The following is a 21,795-nucleotide window of genomic DNA, read 5'->3' as shown; positions in this document are numbered from 1 at the left end:
GAGGAGGACGTGGGGCTAGAAGAAAAGCAGATGCTGCAGGGAGGAGTAAGTGGTGGTGCAACAGCATGCAGGAAGCCCAGTGTCAGGCGACTGGGCAGTGAGAAGTGCAAGAAGACCAGAGGGAGCCTTACAGGTCAGGACTGAGAGACACCGTGCTTTGCTTCCATCTGCATGACCACTGCGGTAACCAGTCCCGCTGTCTACTGCCATCTTTCCCTCCTTCAAGCTATATACACCTGCCAGCCAGTGTCTGCTCCATCCCTGTGCTGGGAAGCACACACCCTGCGTTTTGCCTCTACCTCCAATGGGACCGAGGAGGGTAGCTAAGAAATACAGAAGTTGCTCAGCAACTCCCTATCCCCTGAGAAGGACAATGTAAGCTATCTGCACCAACCTCCTGAGTTGTTCTTTGCACAGCTGGAGGTGCTCCTATCCTGATTTTTTCCAGGCTTCCCCTGCTCAGCCTGTGGATCTTCTCCCCCTGCAAGCCTCTGAAACCTCCACTTCAGAAAAGAAAAAACCCATTATACGGGGTGCGCTGACCCATCACGGCAGGAGGGTGCAGGACAAAGGCCGAGCTGAAGGGACATGGCACCAGATTATTGATCGCTGAGGAGACCTTGAGCTTGGGTAAATAGATGTCCTCCTCTCTCTCCCCTCTCCATGCGTGCGTGAGATGGCTTGCGTAGGGGGTGTGGGCCAGGCCTCACAGGCGGCAGCAGGCTTCAAAGGTAGGTCTGCAGCTCTGGGGGAAACCCCAGTGCCTACTATCAAATCTTCTAACAAAGAGGTTCTTCTGCTGCTGCTTCCTGCCCTCCTCCCCCCTACCCCTCCGTCTGCGGTTCTCTGCTTGTGTATTTCTGAAGGGATACTGTGAGAGCAGAGAAGTGCCCTCGCTCTCCTGGACCACCCAACTTGGTTCATTGGGGAGGAGATCCTCCCCAGGGCACAGAAAGGTGACCCATGAGAAGCAAGGGAGAACAGTCTGTGCTGGGCCTGCTTGTACTGCGTGCCTCTCTGGAAAAGTGCAAGCAGATGTGTAGCTGATTATCTGAGTGCTAATGTTCACCAAGCTGGGTTTAATATTCCAGAGTGAGTTACCTGGTGCAAGCACGTTTCCAGGTTGCAAGGCAGCCTGGAGGGCTTGGGGCTCAGTAATTGGGGGAAAGCAAGGAGACTGAGAAGCCCGCTCACCCCTGTTGTGTGAAGCCTCCGTGGCATCCTCGCTGGCTAAAATGTGCATGAGGCCAACCATCTCTTCCCACAACTGCAGCAAGTCCCTCCCATGCACTCATGCCCTCACACACATCATTGAGCATGAAGATGACTCACAGACACGAATTCTCCAAGACCTCTGTGCCCTCCCACGTGGATGCATTCACAACCCTTTCCTCTCCAGCCACAGAAACACAGAAAGCTTTTGGGGACAGCCTTGAACTGGGTGATGGAAGAGGAAAGGAGAAGGAAGGCGGGTGAGATTACCAAGATTAATGTGACTCTCCTGGGCAGTGGCATTTCATACCCTCAGAATCTGGGGCTGACAGAAGGGGAGCAGTCAGGAGGAGGCAAAAGAAGTGGCCTGGGAGAGATGAGGGGCAAAGGAAGACAGAAGGTCTGGCACAAGCAGAGAGTGGTAGAGGGCTGAATGTTTTTTAGGTGCCCTCTCCTCACTATCTTAGCTAGCGAGTCAGTGTCAGCATGGGCTTAGCCCTTGGGACACATGGTATGGTGGAAATGGCAAGATTTGCTTACTTCTAGGGACCAAAAGCAAAATGGCACAGCAGGCAAAGTGCAACTTCAGGCTCCCAGGCAGTGGTGTTTTGTGCAACTTCTGTGTGCGTTTGAGGTCATGGATTTTCTTTTGCATTGATTTCTAGGTCAATAAAATACCAGTTTTAAAACCATTCCCAGCCTGGGAGGACAACACTTCTGTCTCTAGAGAAATTAATTATTGTACTCATTTGTGGTTTTGTCAGAAACAAAACCCAGAGAATGTCTTTCAAAACTGAGGGATTGCCAGGAGGCATAGACAGGACAGTGTCCTGGAAGCCTGTCTCCCACTGAATTTGAAGTTTTACTCACATTTGCACCAAGCAAAGTCTTTGATGGTTAGCACACAGATCTCTTGGAGCTATAGATATTGGGAGAGGAGCACAGAGATGGCAGAGCACCTACAGAAACAGATATAAAGGGATGTAGAAAACCCAGCCTGACCATGGTGTCCTCTGTCACTAGATGCCCCTGATGGAGGCCGAGGAACAAGATGAAGATGCCAAGTCCCTCTCAAAGGATGAATCGGAGACTAGCTCACGTGACTGCCTCCGCTATGTGCCCCTGGGGATGACCTTTCTTTTGGTGGCTGGAGCTGCTGCAGCAACCTGGTATTTCCTAGGTAAAATTCAACATGTTTTTTCCCTACACAGAAGGTGGATGGGGTGTAGTCAAGGCGTTGCCCAGCCCAAAGCATGTTAGTGACTCTGGATGATCTTTATAGATTCATACATAGGGGTAAACTCCTCTCTCCTACTATCAGCAAGGTAATCCAGTAATGTCTTCTGTTGGCAGACTACAGACCGTGGCACCTGGAACCAGCTGCCCTGCAGTTTTACTGTGGCAGCCTCCAGGTCCTCAATCGCCAATACTCCCCGGACCTTGGGCAGGTGGAGTCCAGAGCCTTCTGGTTGGAGTCAGCTAAGCTCCAGAAGATGGTGAGGGCAATTTCATGACCAGAGCTGGCCCTGAGGCAGTTCAGTGAGTAGAAGGAGGAAGGGGTCAGGTAACCCCATCCAAGTGACAGACTTTGTGGGTCTGTACAGCAAGAGGGGTGAAACATAGGGTTGGCCATAGGTCCTTTGCCACTGTAACATTGCACAATAGTTATCAGACAACATTCTCGTTGCAGCTGAAGGAACTGATTCGTGCCACAGAGCTGGGTCGATATTACAACTCGAGCACAGTCTATGCCTTTGGGTGAGTAGCACCCACAGCATATTTGCTTGTTCGTGTGTGAAAGCTTCCAGTCAATTGTACTCTGGTTTCTCTGAAATCTGCCCATGACAAACTGCTGCAGTCCCCACCATGATCTCTAGTCTAGGCTGGGCAGTCCAGATCCAGAATGGTTCCAGCATGACAGAGCTGTGGATATTTTGATGTTCATGTTCAACCGAGGTCATGATGAGAAGCCAAAACTGAGAAATTTTTCAGAGAGACAAAAGGTCGAGAGGAAAAAAAATTCACTGGGAAGAACTGAAAAAAAAAAAACCCAAAACAACTTAGCTTAGCATTCTCAGTAGACACTAAGCAGCTGAAAACGAATTTGTCTAATTCAAGAAAGTCATTTCATGGCCTGATTCCAGGCACCAGAAGGGAGAGGCCAGAATGCACCATGGAAAAGGTATTCCAGCCATGAAGAATGGTCCACCTAGGAATAGGGTACCAGTGGGACAGTTGTGGGACTCCAGCTTTGCAGGTCATCACTGTCGGTCAAGAAAGCAGGAATAACTTCCAAACTGACGTATACATTTGTTTCTGATTTTTTTCCATGGAAAACTACACCCCTAAATTTGTCCCTCAGCTAAGGAAAACTCCAATTTTGATGTAATTCCATTTTCAACTGGGGAAAGAAAAGTTTCACTTGCCATTCTCCCTCTAGCCTTTTATTGAACAAAGGTTTGTTTCAACATCTCTTCCCCTCCCCCAGCCAATTTTCTCTGCCAGCTGGTTGAACAGAGCTTTCCCAGTCGCAGTCTCCTGCAGTTTGAGCCTGCCTGGCATTAACGTCTTGTGGTAAGGTACTGAGTCATAAATCATCCACTTGTCACCACTGGGAGGTGAGACAATGAAGTCTTGAGTGTTTCTTTTCAATCCCTGGTCAGTAGTAACCAAAGGTCATTTCTACCTGAAATGAGACTACTCATTACAGCAGTCTTGATTAATTATCACACTATTTGACCATGTACAGTCATCACTAAAGGCAAATGGCATAAAATGGCTTCCTCCCCCAAAGGACTGAGCATTAACCAGCACCATGGACATAGCAGCTCTCCTGCCCCACTCAGAGTGGTTCCTCTGGGTCACAGCAGTGAGCTGGAAAGTCCACACAGATATATCCCTTTTGTGGAAAAACAGCAGGGGGTTAATCCCTGGGGTTTGCCTCTCCAGTGATTCTGGATATTTAATGTGCTCTTTCTCTGTTAGGGAGGGGGCTCTGACCTTCTTCTTCTGGTTTGCCCTCCAAATCCCCGAGAATCAGCAGAAGGAGGTGACTGCTGAGAGGATAAACACGATGCTCCACCAAGAGCTCTCCACCAGCTTCAACAGCTCAGGCAGCCTGTCCTACCAGACGGAGTACAGGGTCAACCCAGACTCACTGGTTCTGCTGGGTGAGTACCAGCTGCTCAGCTGTGGCCTGAGCAGTCAGAAATGCTCCAAGATTTATAAGGTGCTGAAGGGAGGTTAGGAGAAAAGGCCAAACTCACTTCTGAAGGGGATAGGGGAAACATGAAGAGGATAGGGGTAAAGTGAGGATCAGGAGACACAATTACGTGCATTTCTTCCTGATACAGGAGAACTGAATTTTGATTAAAAAAGCATTCTACCTTTGAAGGATTAAAGATAATTTGAGATAGAGCTGACAATGACCAGCTAGGTAATTTTTTTTTTTTTTTTTTTTCTCCTTCTCCCATCAGCTTTGGCTCTGTGGAGTAAGATCTTACACAGGTCATGACTTTGATCAGCTCAGCTCAAAAATAGCAATCAATTAGGTTTCCTGCTTTCCTTTGGGAGACTATTCCAGGCTACTTGATTGAGAACAAAGGCAAGGTACCTGAGTCACCACTAGTCTTCCTCTGAAACAAAGCATGGTTGCCACTTCAGTTAGTGACATATGATTTTAAGGATTATTTATTGTTGCCCACAGTGAAGATCACAGGCTGTTTAAAAAGCCACCCCTACAGAACTGCTCTAAAATAGGTGTTAGGTAAGGGATTAGGGATGTGTCTACATTCAATGCATCCAAGTCCAACGGAATTTCTATCTTGTCTTTACAACAAGACTTAACTTCTCAGCCTGATTTGATCCCTCTTACAGATCCTCAAACTTCACAGGTTTTAAAATACCTTGTGTTTATTCTTTCCCCTTGGAACTCGCATTTCCAAGTTTCTTCTTCCCATGAAATGTTACATCTTCAAGTTTTTTTCCCCAGACATGTTATCTTGTGTTTTTCTAAGGTGAATCTTATTTTAATATATTCCACCCATATTTTCTTTATCTTTTCCCCACATTTCAATTGTTTTGTTTTGAGTATCATTTTTTTGATGTTCCCAAAGAAAATTTGGTTTCCTCAAAATGATTTTCACTCCCTCATCCAGACCATCCTGTTAAGATCTTATTCTGAAGCTGCATTAGCATCTCATGAAGACATCTCCTCCTGCAGTTACCATTAGTCACTTACTTCTACTTATGATTTGTTTGCAGCATACCAGACCTTATGCTCAGCCAATTTGAATTAACTTTCTTAACATATCATAAGATAATAGGCTAAATGCTTCCAAGTCAGCCCATCTAGCATTTTCTCTTTATTTATTCACTTCATAATGACACTCATAAACAAATAAAAATGATGGTGCCATACTTTTAGCTCTTCCCAGTTTCTTTTTACTGCCTGTGCATCTGTTTCACTGTTTTATTCATTTCAGCAGACCACACTTCTTTCTATTTTGGAATTAACACACCAGTTGTTTCTCCAGCTCCTTCTGCTTTCCCTAGTCCTTTCCACCTCCCTCTCCAGTCAGAAGTACAGTCTAGCAACTAAGGCAAAAGCCAGAAACCTCTTACACTGCCGGGCCAAGGTGACCTCAAGCTGGTGACTTAACCTCTGGCTACATTTGCTCTGTAAAATTGGAGTGAAAAAATAGCTAGCAAATAGCAAGTCATTAGCACTTCATTGCTTTCTGACAGACTCATTTGCTGACCTGCTTAGCTCTAAACATTAAGTCTCGCTGCAGCCTGCCTTAAGACACACAGCTGCAAACCATTGACTAGCACAGGAACTTCTCCAACCTCTCCAATTCTTTATTTTTACTAATAGCTACTCTCACCCCAGGACACTAGCTTCCCCTTTCCTCCAAACAGTTTCAGGACTTCCTTCTCCTTGCAGGAACTCAGTTTTATTACCATCAGATAAAAGAGTACTTCATATCAGATCCTTCCCTACAGCACATGAACTTCTCTAGGAGCCTGCTTTATGCCTGTAGGATCACCCTTTCCACAACATCTGTTTTTGCCAAGAAAAAATTGCTCAGCTTTCCCCACAGAATTGCAAGCTCTGCTTAGGGAGCCACAGAAGACCAAAGCCCTGACCTAGGCAAGCCCCCAACAGCAATTCTCACACCCAGCTGACCTCACGGTGCCTTTTATTTTGGCAATTATTCCCAGTAGCACCTGATCTTTGGCTGCTTCCAGTTCAGCTGGGAGGCTGGAGCAAAGCCCAGCTCTCCTAAAAGTATTATCCATCCTGTGACTCCATTTCACACAGATTTGTAGTCCTTGCTGGTGGCCTTCTCTGCATCTCCCTTCTCCAGAGGTGGACTCTGGTGTTGAGTAGCTCATCAACCAGTGATCATCAAAAGAGACCTCTTTCCCCACCCTTAGTAATTCCCATACTTTTCAGTGAGGGCTATTTAAACTGGGAGAGCAGACGAGGGGGTGAGCAGATGGTGAAGACTTTGGGAAGTGGGATTGTGTCCTTTGATGTGGCTGGCAGAGGAGGGGGATGGCTGCCTGAAGCAACGCCCAGCCCTCCTAGGAAGGGGAAGAGGTCCGGGAATAGCACATGAAAACGGGCAAGAAAAAAAGGCAGAGGAGCCCGTGGTGGGCTGGAAAGCATGAATTGGGGCTGTTGCATTTTGTTCAGAGGCCAGAGGGATTTCCCAGAGAGATGGGGTAGGGAAGGCATGACTGAAACAGGTCCCTGAGAGCAGGCAGAGAAGTACCTGGAGGATGCCCCGTGTGAAAGTTGTAAGTGAGCCATTTACATAGGAAGGAAGGGTGTCATCACCTGCCATGCTAGCATTCAGACACTACCAGTTTAACTTTTTGTTTATCTTCCTTTATATATTTTCTTTCTAACAGAATCCAGTGTGAAAGACATAGTAGTGCTGAAATCCACTCTGGGTAGGCCATATTTTCCTTTCCTTTTGAGTTTGTGACTTTATGGGAGGGATTTTTACAGGGAACAGAAAGCTTCTTGTCTTCCTGGAGTTGTAAATCCTGGGAAGGGGAGAGGAGAACAGTAGCAAGGGAGCGCCAGTGCCACTGCTTGCCAGATCCAAACTACATGATGCAGCTACATGCTGGACTGCTGTGAGCATCCTGACACCCCTGCCCCAGTAGCATGCCACTGTGCAGAGATACCAGCTCTCAGGGGCAGTTGCAACCACCTTAGTCTTGTCCCTGTCCTAGTAAGTCCTGTCAAATAGCTTGGTGTACCAGTACAATGGTGCTAATTCCAGGCCCTGTGAAAGTCTTCTGAGTGGGGTGGGGGTTTTCCTGCGTGGCTCCGCACTGGATGTGCTGTCAGTCATTTAGGAGTCTGTTGTCTTAGCGATGTTTGAAGATGCTTTTAATAATTTCAGGCAGTGTTGTAAGTGCTGTGGCTGGCAGCTTGCTTAGATATGCTATTAGAAACTCACCTTTAAGCTGACTTTTACTTAAAAATCCTGGTCTGGAAGTCTGCTGAAACCTGGAAAACAAACGAGGGGGATGTAAAGCCAGGAAGAATATGGGGATGAGAGGAGAAAAAAGTGAAAAAGAAAATAAAGCCAGTGAAAGATAACTGTGCTCTGCTGATATTTAAAGCCTGAGGTAGTACTAGCTTAACCAAGGAAGAGAAGACAGTTCTTAGAGAGAGAAACTGGGGCAATGGTATGAGATGACCAGTGCCACCATGACATATATAAAACTAAACTGAGATCACTGGGATGAGCCAGCCTTACCCTGAAATAGGGCTCACACTGATATTCCAAGTGACAATCCCATATCTTTAGTTTGCTTACAATCACCCCTAAGCCCCCCTTTTCCTCTATTTACATCACCCTGTGGTTTAAATTCCTCTATCTTTCCCCTGGATTCAGGTTGCTACAGGTACAGCTATGTCCAGGAGGATGATGTCCTAAGGCTGGAGGGCCCTGACTACCTGGCGTCCAGTTGTCTTTGGCACCTCCACAGCCTCAAGGGCTACATGATCAAGCTACGCCTGGAGTGGACTCTCCCGGACTGCAGGGACCGCCTGGCTATGTACAACACAGCCGGGCCCCTGGAGAAACACCTCATCACCTCGTAGGTAGCTCCTGAGCAGGGTGAGCACAGCGGGGAAGCCAGGCAGGATAGCACGCCACGCCACAGCAGGGGAAGGTGTTAGACTACATCAGAGGAAATTCTCTTTGATGCAGAACCTGCCTTTTGCTGATCAGCTAAAGTCACTGATGTGGGATATCACACAGCCAGCCATGCAGTCAGAGAGATAACAGCAGCATGAGCTGTCTCTTTGCTGGCCCTTTATTTAATTCAGCTAGTGCCTTACAGCAGGCATGTGCTGTGGATAACCCAGACCTCCATTGTCTCTCGTTCTTCTCTTTTGTTTATTTGTTGCTTGCTTCACTCCCACCCTTTTATCTCTTTCTCCTGAGGATCTACGGCTGCAGCCGGCAGGAGCCCGTTGTGGAAGTCCTTTCGTCTGGCCCTGTCATGTCCATTGTGTGGAAGAAAGCCATGTACAGCTACTATGACCCCTTTATCCTCTCAGCGCAGGTGGTGCCCCTCAAAGGTAAGGAAGGCTGGAGAAGGGCATCCATAGATACAGGAAGGAGACAGGCTATCTCCTACAACATCACAGCTCCTAGAGGTGCTCCATCCCCATTAGGGGCAGGGTTCACTCTAGATTGCAAGGCTAGAGGTGGTAAGTAAAAAGCAGGTTACATGTTGCTCCCTCACCTGAACTCATACATTAGCATCTGTCTCGAGTCTTTACAGCCCAGGCTCTGGCAAGCAGAGCCTGAGTGATCATAATACTGTAAGAGAAGACCAAGCTCTCATGCATGGACAGACCAGATGTGGCCTGGACATCATGTCCAGATGCACTTGCAGATAAATGTCAATTCAATATAAGAGTCTAAGGCAGCAAAATACATTACTGTTACCCTTTTCTGGACAAGAGGAGGAGGCTAAAAGTTATGCCAGGTAGAAATGGCTCCTTGAAGGGGGATGGTGGAACATCCCAGTCGCACTTAGCATCAGGTCTTAGAGCCTCTTTTCTCCCCTCCTACAATGGGATGAGTACATGGCATCCCCGGGTTGAGATTTTGCTGACAGGTAGCAGGGCTTTGAATGTCTGTATTTACAGCCTGCGAAGTGAATATAACTCTGCGGGAGGGCCTGGAGCTGCAAGGGAAGATCGGCACCCCTCACTACCCCAGTTACTACTCACCCAACACGCAGTGCACCTGGCACATGACGGTAAGACCCAGCTCCCCACAAAAGCATCCACCCCATCATTGAAACCCACACGGCACTCCGCATATTGCAAGGGGTATAGCAAATGCTCAGTCAGATCATCATAAGACGCAAGCAGAGGATGGCAGCCTGCTTATCTTCCTCATGATGTGTGTTTCTGAAGGGGAAGGAGTTTGATATTGCATGCAGGAGATGCCATAGCTGAGGAGGAATCTGAAATCTGGCCTCCAGAGTAGTTCTTCAAGGCAGAACCAGATTGCTAGAAATTGCTAGGAATTACCATGCTTTGAGACCAGCAGCAGAGCCACCCAGGGCTGTGGCATGGCCACAGTTTAGAGGGTGCTTCCTTCTGGCCTGCAATGTGTGAACTGGCAGCTCTCCCCTTCACATCTACCCTGCTCATTTCTTGCCATATGGAGTGGGCTGCAGCACTTACTACACTCTCCTCTGGACCCTCTTGCCTACAGGTCCCATCCCTCAACTATGGGGTCACCCTGTGGTTCGACGCCTATGCACTCAGCAGACAGAAGCATGACCTGCCCTGTACCCAAGGCCAGTGGATAATTCAGAACAGAAGGTGTGTGTTGGGGTCCTGGTTTCTGTATCTCATTTCCCACCTGGGATTACACTGGGATTACACCTCTGCAGGTTCCCTGCTCACTTCAGGCACCACGTCTGAGGAAGGAGAGCCTATTACCACACTCAGTGGCCACTGTTTGTGCTGGTGCATGTTGCTTTTCTATTTCTTTTTCAGCCTGTCTTGTTCACAGGCTCCCCAGTGAGCACATTTCTTACAAATTTGGTTCGAGCTACCAGTCTGCCTTCTCTGTCTTGCTGTTTGCATCAGGCTTCCTAGTTTTCTCCTGTGTGTGTAACCTTGGTGTCCTCCCACGTCTCCTGTGTTTGCAAATCTGCCTGTCACCACCTCTGCAATATTATCTCTGTGTGCCATTGCCTTGCATCCACCTCCCTACAGATCTTCTGCCTAGCTCCATATCCTCCTGCTTTGACTGCAGCCACTTCCTCCTGCACGACTTCCCAAAATTAGCATCCATATGTAGCTAGGGCTGCTGCCCACCGCTGCCCAGGTGCAAAGGACTGAGAGCTGCTGTGCTCCCATCTCCTCAAAGCAGGCTCTGAGATGGATGGACCTACAGCTTTTGTTTTTCCTCCCACTTACTGCAAAATTGCCCTTTTCTCTCCAAAACTTCCCCCAGCCCATCTCATTAACTTCCTCTCCACTGCTCCTGTGGGGGTAACTTCTTTTCCTCTGAAGGGTCTGATCCAGAAGCTATGTTGCCCTGGCTTAGAATTTCCGTTTTTTCTCTCCCTGCCATCCTCTTTCAAACTGTCAGCGCCACAGAAGGTAAATGAAAGAACTGAATTGCTTTGTGTGGCCTGAATTCAGCCCTTGCTGAGAAAATGGGAAATGTCTAAAGATAGTAGGGTCACTCTCGATCTCATGCCATATCAAAGGCATTTTGCCTTGCTGACTTCACCCCCCTACACCCAGTCCATGTGGTTCCCCTTCTCCCGCCAGCCCCACCAAGCCACCAAGCCCCACTTTGTTGTCTTCTCCTCACTCCCTGCCCAAGACATACTGCCTCTGTTTGCTCCTCAGGTTGTGTGGCCTGCGGACCTTGCAAGCCTACGCTGAGCGGATCTCAGTCACATCCTCTGCTGACATCACCATCACCTTCACGTCACAAATCTCCTTAACTGGGCCTGGCGTACAGGCAGCTTACAGCTTGTACAACCAATCTGACCGTAAGTTCAGGCTCCTCCCTGCTCCTTAGTGGGGTGGTGGTTACCAGCAGCCCCTGTGCACTTGGCTTGTGTTAGGAGAAACACAAGGCACATCCTATGAGCCCTGGGTGCCATCTGCCCTTCCAGCACATGCTTACAAATCAGTGATGCACACACTACCGATCTCCCAAAAAGTAGAGGCATTTACGTGCAAAGCTGCTTCTGCTCACATGTGGCCCTGCCTTATGTTGCCAGAGCATCCATGAGCCAAAATGCAAGGTCAGAGAGTTGTCTACAATCTTACCCCCGTGCCCACATCGTGGACTGGCCTTGGGAATTCAATGAGAGACCATCTCTGGCTTGAAGTGACTTTTATTTCGATTATAAGCTGTTTCCTGCTCACCTTGGAATCTGTGTAAGTGAGAGACAAATAAAACCGCACACAGACACACATACGCGTGTATGTAAATGCACGCCCACCGTCTGTCGTTCCAAGGTTTCTCCATTTCCCTCCTAAGGGGTGCCTGTAATACATACCAGTCCCTGAATATGTACACCTGCCTACACGTATCTAACACCAACCCCTTCAAGGCCCCAACCAAGTTTTAGTAACACCTCCAAAGAATCTCTTTCAGCTTTCCCACAGCATTCAGGAGTCATGAAACAGTGCTAAACCAGAGGTATAGCATGCCAGTTGTCCTGGCTCTTGTTCATTGGGAGGCAGGGAAAAAGCCTTCCATCACCTGGTGCATATACTGGCTCCATTTGCCCTTGTTCAGAGCAGATGACGTGGCAGATTTTGGGGAGCGCAGCAATTGCTGCCAGCATGCTGCAGCAGCACACGTGTGGTCAGGAAGGTGTGCAGCTCCACGCTCCACTTTCAAGCCACAGTGCTCTGCTGCAAGGAGCTTTCCAGTCACTGGGGACTAACTACTCTCTGGTGGTTTCACAGCCTGTCCCGGGGAGTTCCTGTGTTCCGTGAATGGCTTGTGCGTCCCAGCCTGTGACGGGATCAAAGATTGCCCCAATGGTCTGGATGAGAGAAATTGTGGTGAGTGATTTCTTCTCCCCGCCGGCCCCTGGTCTCAGCAGGACACAGCCCCTTGCTTCTCCAAAGGTAGGGAGAGATGGGGAGGATTCAGTTGGCCTAGGCACAGATTTGTACCTCCCCTCCAGGAGCTTAAATCTCTGAATCCTTAAAAGCCTCCTCCCACTGCCGTATGGCTTCAGCCTGCTCGGGAAGGAGCAGCAACTTTTCTTGCTCCTGCGCACAGCACAGTCTTCCTGGGAGAACCCCCTCGTACCCGTGCACCAAGACCTCCAGGCAGCCTCAAAGAAGCCCCCTGCCTAGACTGTCCCCCCGCCTTGTCCTGCTTTCCCCTCACCCAGGCCCGCCAAGCAACCTCAGCCCTGGCCTACAGCCCCTTCTGCTGTCATACCACTCAGCATCCCCCTCCCAACCCTCCCACCCTGCCCACACCTCGCCAAGACCACCTACTGCCCTGCTTATCCCCCTTCCGCCCCTGCCCGGCCATTTGTGACACTTGATCTGTACACATCCTCACCCATATATTGCACCCCAGTTTGGAAGCATCTAAGTCCTCGATCAGCCATCAGTTCTTCATGCCAACAGCAGTTAGTGCTGATGTAGACACCATCCCCAGCATCACAAGACTCCTGCAAGGCCCCATTCTCATAGGAATAGCTGTTCAGGCTCAGGCATGACACCTAATTCACGTGTTCTCCTATCCCTGGTTGAGTGGGAGGCTCATCACATTGCTGCCACTGCTGATTTTTCATTAGTTGTCCCCTACAGACAGAAGGATCCCTGAATGACTGGAGCCAGTGGCCGATTCTGAAAGGTTCAGAGGAAGGTATAGAAATGAGAAATCTTTCTCAAGGAAGTTTTAATTCAGTGCTGGAAATGTGAGAGCTCTCACAAGATCACCATTGTAGGGTTTTGTATTGTCTGCAGTCTTGCTGATGGTGCACTCTGTCCCATCATCCAGCTCTCTGACATCAGGGCTTGCTTGCTTCCCTCATGCAGACATGGATACATATGCATCCTCATGAATATCTAATCCTTTCATGAATCCTGTTAGCTTCTTGGCCCCAGGGATGTCTTGTGACATTCAGTATCACAGGTTAACACAGACCAAGACTGAACAAAACAAAAGTATTCTTTTATCGGTGTTTTCAAACATCCCTTTATATTTGAAAAAGAAAATAGAAACACTGATTTCCTTCCTTTTGTACACTCTTGCCACTGTTGCATCTCTGTTTATTCACTCCATGTCTGTATATAACACTCCCTGTCTTTAAAATCAATGTTCACATTGCCTCAGACTTTCATGTGTCTCACACTAATTACTGAAGAAATTATAGTCATTGCAGTAAGAAAAGGCCCCGGAGCTACTGGCGCATCATGCTTGGTGTTGCACATCGATACACACAAACACAGGACGAGTTCCTGCTATGAAAATGTATAATCAGAAGTCAGACTCTGTGATGTGTAGGCACCTTAGGCCCATCTCCATCCTGAGCAGCTATCGGAGCTTGGGCACATCAAGGATTCCATTGTTCTTCAGGACTCGCCTATCAGAGAGCAAGGGGAGCTGCTCTGCAGGTGAAGGTGACCCATGAGCTGAGGGTGACAGCAAGGCAGGTGGAATGGTGACCTCACCGGACAGGATGCAGTCATACAGAACTTGAACAAGGCAAGCAGACCAGGTGTGGTGATGGTAACCCAGGGTCAATGAAGAGTCCAGTAACATCAAGGCAAGTCCATAGTGATAAGGCAGGTCTAAGGCCAAGCCAAGAAGTCAAGGAAAGTTAAATCAACACCAGCAAAGTGTAAGACAGGGTGCAGGCATAACTGCAACATAGGTCAGGCAAAGGCTACACACCTGCACTATACCAGAGCAGGTCTTAAGCACACCTTATGAGGTGGGGAAGAAGTTGCAGAGCCTACTGGTGCACTTAGGATCCTGGTGTCACACTTGATGCCTTGTCTTGCATGCTCTAATTCCTGGGTGCTTCCCTCCCTCGCAGTGTGTCCTGCAAAGTTCCAGTGCCGAGAGGACAGCACTTGCATCGAGTTCAGCAGGGTCTGCAATCAGCAGCTGGACTGTGTCAATGGGAGCGATGAGGAGCAGTGCAGTGAAGGTAGGGAGGGGATGGCGCTGGGCTGACAAATACCTTCCCCTACACTCGAGCTGAGTCTGTTGGTAGTGTACTTCCCTCTTGTGAGGTAAGGACACCAGCTGGGAGTTAACATGCCCAACCTGTTCACAATGTTTGCTCTGTTTGTAGCTGACCAAGCTTGCTCAGGAAATTCCCTGTCATCACTTACGGAGTTCCCCCAAGCTCTATGTTGCCTTTTTTCCCCCCACTCAAAGGACTTCAGGCTGCATCTACAACCTGCCGCCCTCCCTCAGCCTCGGCTCCCCTTCCTCTTTGCAGGGGTCCCCTGCGGTCCTTTCACCTACCGCTGTGAAGATGGGACCTGTGTGAAGAAACCCAACCCTCTGTGTGACACCACTGCAGACTGCAAGGACCTGTCCGACGAGAAGCGTTGTGGTGAGGAAATACTCAGTCACACATCAGCCAGGCAGGTTCAGGATGCCATGTAGCTGAAATTCGCCCCATTTTCCCCCCACGACCCCAGCATAAGCACCCATCTGCCCTTGTTCCACCACCTTCTCCCTACCTCAACCTCATGGCAGCAGTGCCACTGCTCCATCCGGCGGTGGCAGCGGCAGCAGCAGTGGCAGCAGGAACAAGCCAGCAATCTATGCTGAGCTGTGAGCAGGCGTTGGCTCTTTGGACAGCTGCTCCCCATCTCCTTCAGGCAGAGGCATCAGGCCAGATAGACCTGTCTCACAGGCCAGGTCCTACCCACGGGCTGCCTGTTGGACCACTGTGCTGGCTTATGTGAAGTAGTGCCATCCTACAAGGCTCCAGCCAGGGAAATCACCCATGCCTGCATGTTCACTGGCAAAGAGAGAGCTTGTGTTTTGATTTCCCTGCTTGTTTTTTCTGGAACCTCAGTGGGCAGAGAAAGGGAATGACTGTGAAGGTTCCCTGACAGGACAGCAGGTAGCACAGCCAGCGTGCTGCCCCAAAGGCAACCCCAGGCTGCAGCTGGAGGTGGGGTAAGTTTGTGGAGGCATCAGTGGGGACACATGCTGGGAAGGACTGCTCACTAGACCTGTCCTAGACAGTACATAAAGCATCTTCTGGCTGGCTAAGGCAAGGGATTAGAGGTCAAACTCTTCAGTCAGTTAAGTAGGAAAGGAAGGGCAGGCACAGTATCCCATGTTCCCTTCCTCCCCTGAAGTACCTGCTGTGTCTCCTCCTCCTCCTCAGACTGCGGGCTGCAAGCCCCTCTCAGCAGGATTGTGGGTGGTGCGAATTCTGTGGAAGGTGAATGGCCGTGGCAGGCCAGCCTGCAAGTTCGGGGACGCCACATTTGTGGTGGAACACTCATTGCTGACCGCTGGGTGGTCTCAGCCGCACACTGCTTCCAGGACGAGAGGTAAATGGAAAGGGGAGAGTGCTGGACAGGAGAAGGGTTTGCATTGCTTTCCATGTCATGCACGTTGGGAGGATCATCCAGCTTGTCAAAATGTCACAGGGCAGCTGCACCCCTCATCTGGCACGCATGCCATGCTTCTCTGTGGCTTGGAGCTGGAGAACGGGTTATTGATACACGCACTAGTATTTTGAGTGTGCATGCAGGGAAAAAGGGGCAGTGCTGGGATTCACAATGCAGCTTTGGGAGGGCAATGGTAGTGGAATACACTTCACAGCTCCACCTTTGCTTTGGCTCTGCCTTGTCCCCATGCTGTCACAACCATGGAGGTGTCAGCATGTGCTAGGATGGGACCAGGATAGCATTTGCTGTGGAGAATGTTGTTTGGGTCCCACACTGCCCACCCCTAGGGCCTGCCCTTTCAGGAGGAAGCACGACCTCTCCCTCAGTTCCTTCCACCTCATGTACATACACAACAGTGGCAGTAACATACAGTTATGGGGATTCACTCATTCTTTCAAACTGGGAAGAAGTGAGGAGGAGGAAGGTCCACAGCTGTGCTGGGTGACAGGGCTGGGTGGGGGAAGGAGTGTGCACACTCAGGCCCAGTCTCCACCTCCTCCAATCTCCCCTTTTCCTCTACCAGTGAGCTGGTGGGGATCCCCCGCTTCCCCAGTTGCTACTACTGGACTTCCCCTGCTGCCCTTCCCTCCTGGTGCTATGTCAGCTCGGGGAGGAGGAGCTGCTGGTCATCCTTTGTATGGTGACACCAACCTTAGTAGGACTGGGGCTTCTTTGCTGTTGCACTTCTCACCTCACCCTGCTTCTGCCATGCTCCTACCTATGTCCTACAACCCTGCAAGAAAGCCCACCAGCAGTGGGAGCAGGCCTTTCAAGTGGTCCATGCGGGCTGAATTTGGCCATTTTGGAGTGTTTCAATGCAAGATGGATGGAGCTAGCACAGCCCTGTTAGATGGCATATGAGTGTGCCTGTCAGGGAGAGAATTTAAGTGGTGTGAGAGATAAGAAGCAGGGGGAAAAGAGGAGCAGAAGAACAGCAGCAGCCTGGGGTGGGCCATGCTATGGGCAGCAATCTTTGCAGGCAATAGGCTGAAGGTGAGTCCTGAAGGGGAGTTTGGAGCAAGAGAGATGGTCAAACTAAACCAGGGAGTTTTTCACACCCAGAGGGGCAGTATGGGAGAAAACAGCATGTGTAAGGCAAAAGGTGGACAGGACTCTGAGTCTAAAACCAGCTCTCTTCCTGCTTCCTCCTGCTCTGCTCCTCACCCTCCTGCTGGAGACAGGGCGTCCCTTGGCTCTTAGTTCTTAGCTGTTCTGTTCTCAGAGGTGTCATCTTGTTAGGCTGTCCCCAGCTGTGGCCCCTGTTTCTGTAAAGGGCTGTCATACCTTTTAATGCCCTCATCTCTGAGCCACTTTTCTCACTTCTCTCCCTCTTAGAAATTTCTCAGAGCTTGCTCCCCTTCTCCATGTCTCCTCCTTGCAGCTTTGCTTCACCAGCTCAGCTCTTGCTCTCTGACCTATCATAGTCACTTGCACATGACCAGCCCCACTTGCTTGCGTAACCTACATACACATTTCAGTCTGCTTTGCTCAGGAAAATAAGAAAATATAAGCAAGTTGCCTGTGTGTATGAGTGTCTGCCCAAAGCTGGTCCCGCTGTACAGGCATGTCAAGGCATCAAAGAGATGTCCCATCTAGTTTTTTGAAATCGGTAGCCAAAGAAAGAGGCCCCTCTGAAGGAGATGATCATCCATATCAGAGACTTCCCAAAAGACTGTGAAACAGCCAGGCTCTGCCCATCCTTCTCTGTTCATGTGATGAGTTATCTTCTCTGCTGCATCCTACAGACTGGCCTCTGCTTCCATCTGGACCGTTTACTTGGGCAAATATTTCCAAAATGCCACGAGCCACACAGAGGTGTCCTTCAAAGTGATCCGCCTCTTCCTCCACCCTTATTACGAGGAGGACAGCCACGATTATGATGTGGCCCTGCTCCAGCTGGACCATCCTGTGATCATCTCACCTTTAATCCAGCCCATCTGCTTGCCTGCTCCTTCTCACCTCTTTGAGCCTGGCCTTCATTGCTGGATCACTGGCTGGGGAGCCCTCAAGGAAGGCGGTAGGTGCAACACCTTTGCTGCTAGCAGAGCCGAGGTGGAAACATAGGTTCAGATGTGAGGTAGGCAGAATAGGCTTCTGTTCAGCCTGAAGCATTATGCCTCCTTCACCCTCTCTGATTTTAGGTCACAGGTTGGCCAAAGTTGCCTGCTGACTGCCTTGAAACCTCATTCGGCGAGGCAGGCGTGAGAGTCTGTAATCTATATGGGGACAGCGTATGTTCCTTCATACAGAGACTAGAATAGCCCTTCTATTGTCTAGTGGCTATTCAGCCATGGTCACAGCATGGAGCAGCCCGAATCCCAAAGCCCAACCTCATGGTTACATAGACATGTGGGATCCTGTTGGGTTGTTTGTTCCCCAGGGACAGTGCCTGACTGGAGAGAGCTGAGAAAAAAAACCCTTCTCTTAATCAAACCAGGACTAGGTCCCCTGGGGACACCTGTCTGTGGCCCCTGCAGCAACATTTTCCCTTTATCAAAGATCCTAGGATATGGGCCCCCTCAGCAACACCGGTACTAGTGAACTCAACAGGAGCAGTGCAGGGTCCCCTGAGGATCACACTGTGTAATTGTTAGCATGCACTCTGGTACCATTTGACCATTTTGACCACACAGCTCCCATACACTGCTGGGGAACAGCATGGGCCAAGATCTGTTCACATGGGGTGGTATGGATGAGTCCATTCTGTTTTGTGAGGAAGAGTTTAGCTGCATGGGTATGGACCCTTCATGTTTCCTCCCTATATGTTCAGCAAAACAGTTCCAAGATGTTCTCTAGTAGTGCATGGCACAGGAATATAGATGTGCTCACCCAGGTCAGTACCTTCACTTGCTCACACATTTGCTCCAGCTGCTTCCTAAATGGAAACACTCTGGGGTCTGTCCAGAACTAGACACTGCTAGTTTGCATATTTAGCCGGTATAGCTCAACATCCATTTCAATGAGAAGCAACCCCAAAACTCTGATGTCCCAGAGGTTTCCCCAAACCAGAATCCCCCTCATCTCAAAAGCTGAAGTGCCTAGAACGTATCCCTGTAGGGAAAGGAACTGAAGGAGAATGTTACTCCTTCCATGCAGGTGAAGCGCTCTGCTGAAAGTCAGAGACTGTGATACCAGTGGAGAGAAGAATAGAAATTCACATGGCAGCTTTCAGCATGCAGTGAGATGGGCATGGGCTGGGGAATCATGGTAAAGGGTGGGAAGATCCACCATTGTTCACCTGCACTGCTTTTGGTGCTCAACCCCTCAGGGCACATCAGCAATGTTCTGCAGAAGGTGGACGTGCAGCTCATCCAGCAGGACATCTGCAGCGAGGCCTATCACTACATGATTTCTCCCAGGATGCTGTGTGCTGGGTACCACAAGGGCAAGAAAGATGCCTGCCAGGTGACAGAGGAGTTGTGGGATGAGGGTTGACTACTGGAGATGGGGTGCGTCCCAAGTCTCCCAAATGCATTCCATAGCCTGAAGTGAGGGTGAAAAGACCATAAAATGTCCAACTTCCCCAGCACTTCCTCTGATCTAAGTGGCCAACAACAGCTCTCAGGATGATTTCTTCCCAGCATCTTTGCCTTAGACAGGATCCAAATACACTCAAACTTCTCCTTTTCTCATTTCAGCCCATTCTCCACTCTTCACCTCCCACTTTCAAGTCATGTGTCTACATCAGTCTCTTACTCCCTCAGCCTCTTTAGCATCTATCACTTACAGTAACTTGTCTACTCTTTCATTACTATCAATCTCAAGGAGTTCCTCTGTCTCCCATCCCTCCAGGTAGCCAGTTAAATTCCACCAGTTTCCTTGCTCTTCACATATTTAGAAATGCCACACAGAGCAGAAGGAAACAATACAGCTGTCAGCTTCTTGGGATCTGGCTAAGGGGAAGAAATTTTCATGATGAAGCAATGCAACAACAGATTGGATGTTTGCACTGGAGACTGTTTTTGACATCTGCCTAAGGTACAAGGAATGTCGCAGATGTCCCAGGCATGAGTTGAGGGGATACAGGGATCTGCTTACAGAGGGACTCAAAGTCAGTGTAATCATCCAGCAGGAGAAGCTGCTGGGTCACCATCACCCCATTTTTCTTTTCCTTTCTCTAGGGTGACTCTGGAGGTCCACTGGCCTGCAAGGAACCCAGTGGCAGGTGGTTTCTGGCTGGTTTGGTCAGCTGGGGAATGGGATGCGCACGTCCAGATCACTATGGAGTATACACCAGGATCACCCAAGTGCTGGGCTGGATGAACCAAACCATGAGCTGAGAAAAGTGCATCTCTGCCTTCTCCCCATCACTACACTCACACGGCACTACTTCCTGAACTTGCTTACTTGCCTCTTAGAGAAAAAGAGTTTCTGTGTGGGATGTTGTCAGACCCAGGATGCTCTTCTGAGCAAGGTAAAAAAAGCCTGCTGTGGGGACTGTAGAAAAAAAGCAGGCAGACCCTCTTCCCCCTCAGTGCTTCACAGGGAGCATCCCAAGGTGTTTTTAGACCATCCATCCAAAAGGGGGGTGAGGGGGGAACACGACAATGACATGACACAGCAACAGTCCCAAGTTGATGGTTTCTGAGGAATGGAATAAGGGGAGTTGAACTTTCCATGAACCATGTGATTGAGCCACAGTCTTATGCTGGAACATTTGCTGAAAGAAAATGTGACTGATGTAGTTAGAGATTCCAGTAACTGTGAAATCAATCTGCCTCCCTCTTCCTTCCTGCTGCTCGTCCTTCTTCCCCCTTCCCCTCCCATCACTCCTCCTCTTCCATCTCCCTAATTGCTTCTTTTCTTAGCTGGCATGTGCTGTTCAATGTGCTGTTCAGCTCAGCCAGGCAACTCTTCACGTCTCACTGACTCCCAGGCACGAGTCCAGCATCACACCCCCAAGCGCGTGTCCTGCCTCCTTGCTGGAGCAGCACCCAGCCTCCACTGCTGCACTTTCCACAGGAAAAGGCCCCGGTCCTCAGTAAAAACATTGGGGCAGCCTCCCATCCCCTTCCCTCAGCCCTTCTGAATACCTTTAACATTTATGCGTCTTCACTGCTTCCATCTCCTAACTCAGATAATACAGGAGGTGAAGGAGAAGGCTTCAGGGCACAGTGCTTAAACAGCGACTGCTATGGGTTTGGATTTTTTACTTAAGGTATACATATATATGTGTATGTGTGTATATATATATAATGGGCCACTCTCTGGAATTAGAAATAAAATTAATCTGAGGGGTTTTTTGGCTCTAGTTTGCCTTACTCTGTTAAAAATTATCTTGGGGTTTGCATCTTTTTGACCAAACTCCAACCCTGGCACTGGCAACTGGCAAAAGCTTCCACACCCCTGCCCACCCTCTCAGCTGTCCCCCAGGTGCAGTGGGGTCAATACACTAGCTAGATAGGTGAGCCTGGCTTATCATTATGATTTATGGGTGCAGATTCCAATAAGAAAACCTGCTCTGTAGCCCAGCTGCCTGCAGCGGAGATGCAGCACAGATGCAGTGGGAAGTACCTTCAGCCCCCAGAAAACAGGTGCCGCACAAGCAGCTTCTGGTGCCTCCAGGTGATGAATCCAAACTCCTCTTCTCCAGCTCTCATCCCCCTCTACCAGCACAAAACTTCTGCCACTTGAAATGAGAGGCGGCAAGGAGGAACAGACTGTGAATTTTATTCAGGAATTACAACCTGGTGTCCTCAGACATAGCAGTGAAGCAAATGCCCCGCTCCCTGAGGCAGGGATCTCCTATGCTAGCTGACATGACATCATGTTCCTGGTACCTGGGCAGCACACCCGTCTCCTCCTCACCCTGCAGACACAGGGCTGCTTTAGGGGACGGGGAAGGAGGGACCAAGGAGCATGATACCCAGCACAGGGACATA

General features: G+C 49.5%; 1 protein-coding gene across 1 annotated transcript; it reads left to right on the top strand.

The window, feature by feature from the left end:
* The first annotated feature begins 2,226 nt into the window (after positions 1–2,226).
* On the top strand, positions 2,227–20,193 carry TMPRSS6 (transmembrane serine protease 6). Its single transcript, XM_009947996.2, has 17 exons — positions 2,227–2,392; positions 2,566–2,708; positions 2,903–2,970; positions 4,198–4,382; positions 7,132–7,173; positions 8,133–8,337; positions 8,688–8,824; positions 9,401–9,513; positions 9,978–10,087; positions 11,132–11,277; positions 12,209–12,307; positions 14,308–14,421; positions 14,719–14,835; positions 15,625–15,793; positions 17,659–17,930; positions 19,182–19,318; positions 20,035–20,193. Exons 1-17 carry the CDS (start codon positions 2,236–2,238, stop codon positions 20,191–20,193), a joined length of 2,373 nt encoding a protein of 790 aa, XP_009946298.2. The 5' UTR covers positions 2,227–2,235.
* The last annotated feature ends 1,602 nt before the right edge of the window (positions 20,194–21,795 follow it).

The sequence above is a fragment of the Leptosomus discolor genome, chromosome 1, assembly GCF_034619465.1.
Source record: "Leptosomus discolor isolate bLepDis1 chromosome 1, bLepDis1.hap2, whole genome shotgun sequence".
In the NCBI taxonomy this organism is placed as follows: Eukaryota; Metazoa; Chordata; class Aves; order Leptosomiformes; family Leptosomidae; genus Leptosomus; species Leptosomus discolor.
This window is presented reverse-complemented; position numbering and strand designations above follow the sequence as displayed.

What these genes read in the sequence shown, in the direction of transcription:
- TMPRSS6 (XM_009947996.2), top strand. Translation starts at nt 2,236, where the DNA reads ATGCCCCTGATGGAGGCCGAGGAACAAGATGAAGATGCCAAGTCCCTC. An exon ending in AGCAACCTGGTATTTCCTAG is followed by an intron (nt 2,393 to 2,565) that starts GTAAAATTCAAC and finishes TTCTGTTGGCAG; the next exon opens with ACTACAGACCGTGGCACCTG. An exon ending in AGTGCACCTGGCACATGACG is followed by an intron (nt 9,514 to 9,977) that starts GTAAGACCCAGC and finishes TCTTGCCTACAG; the next exon opens with GTCCCATCCCTCAACTATGG.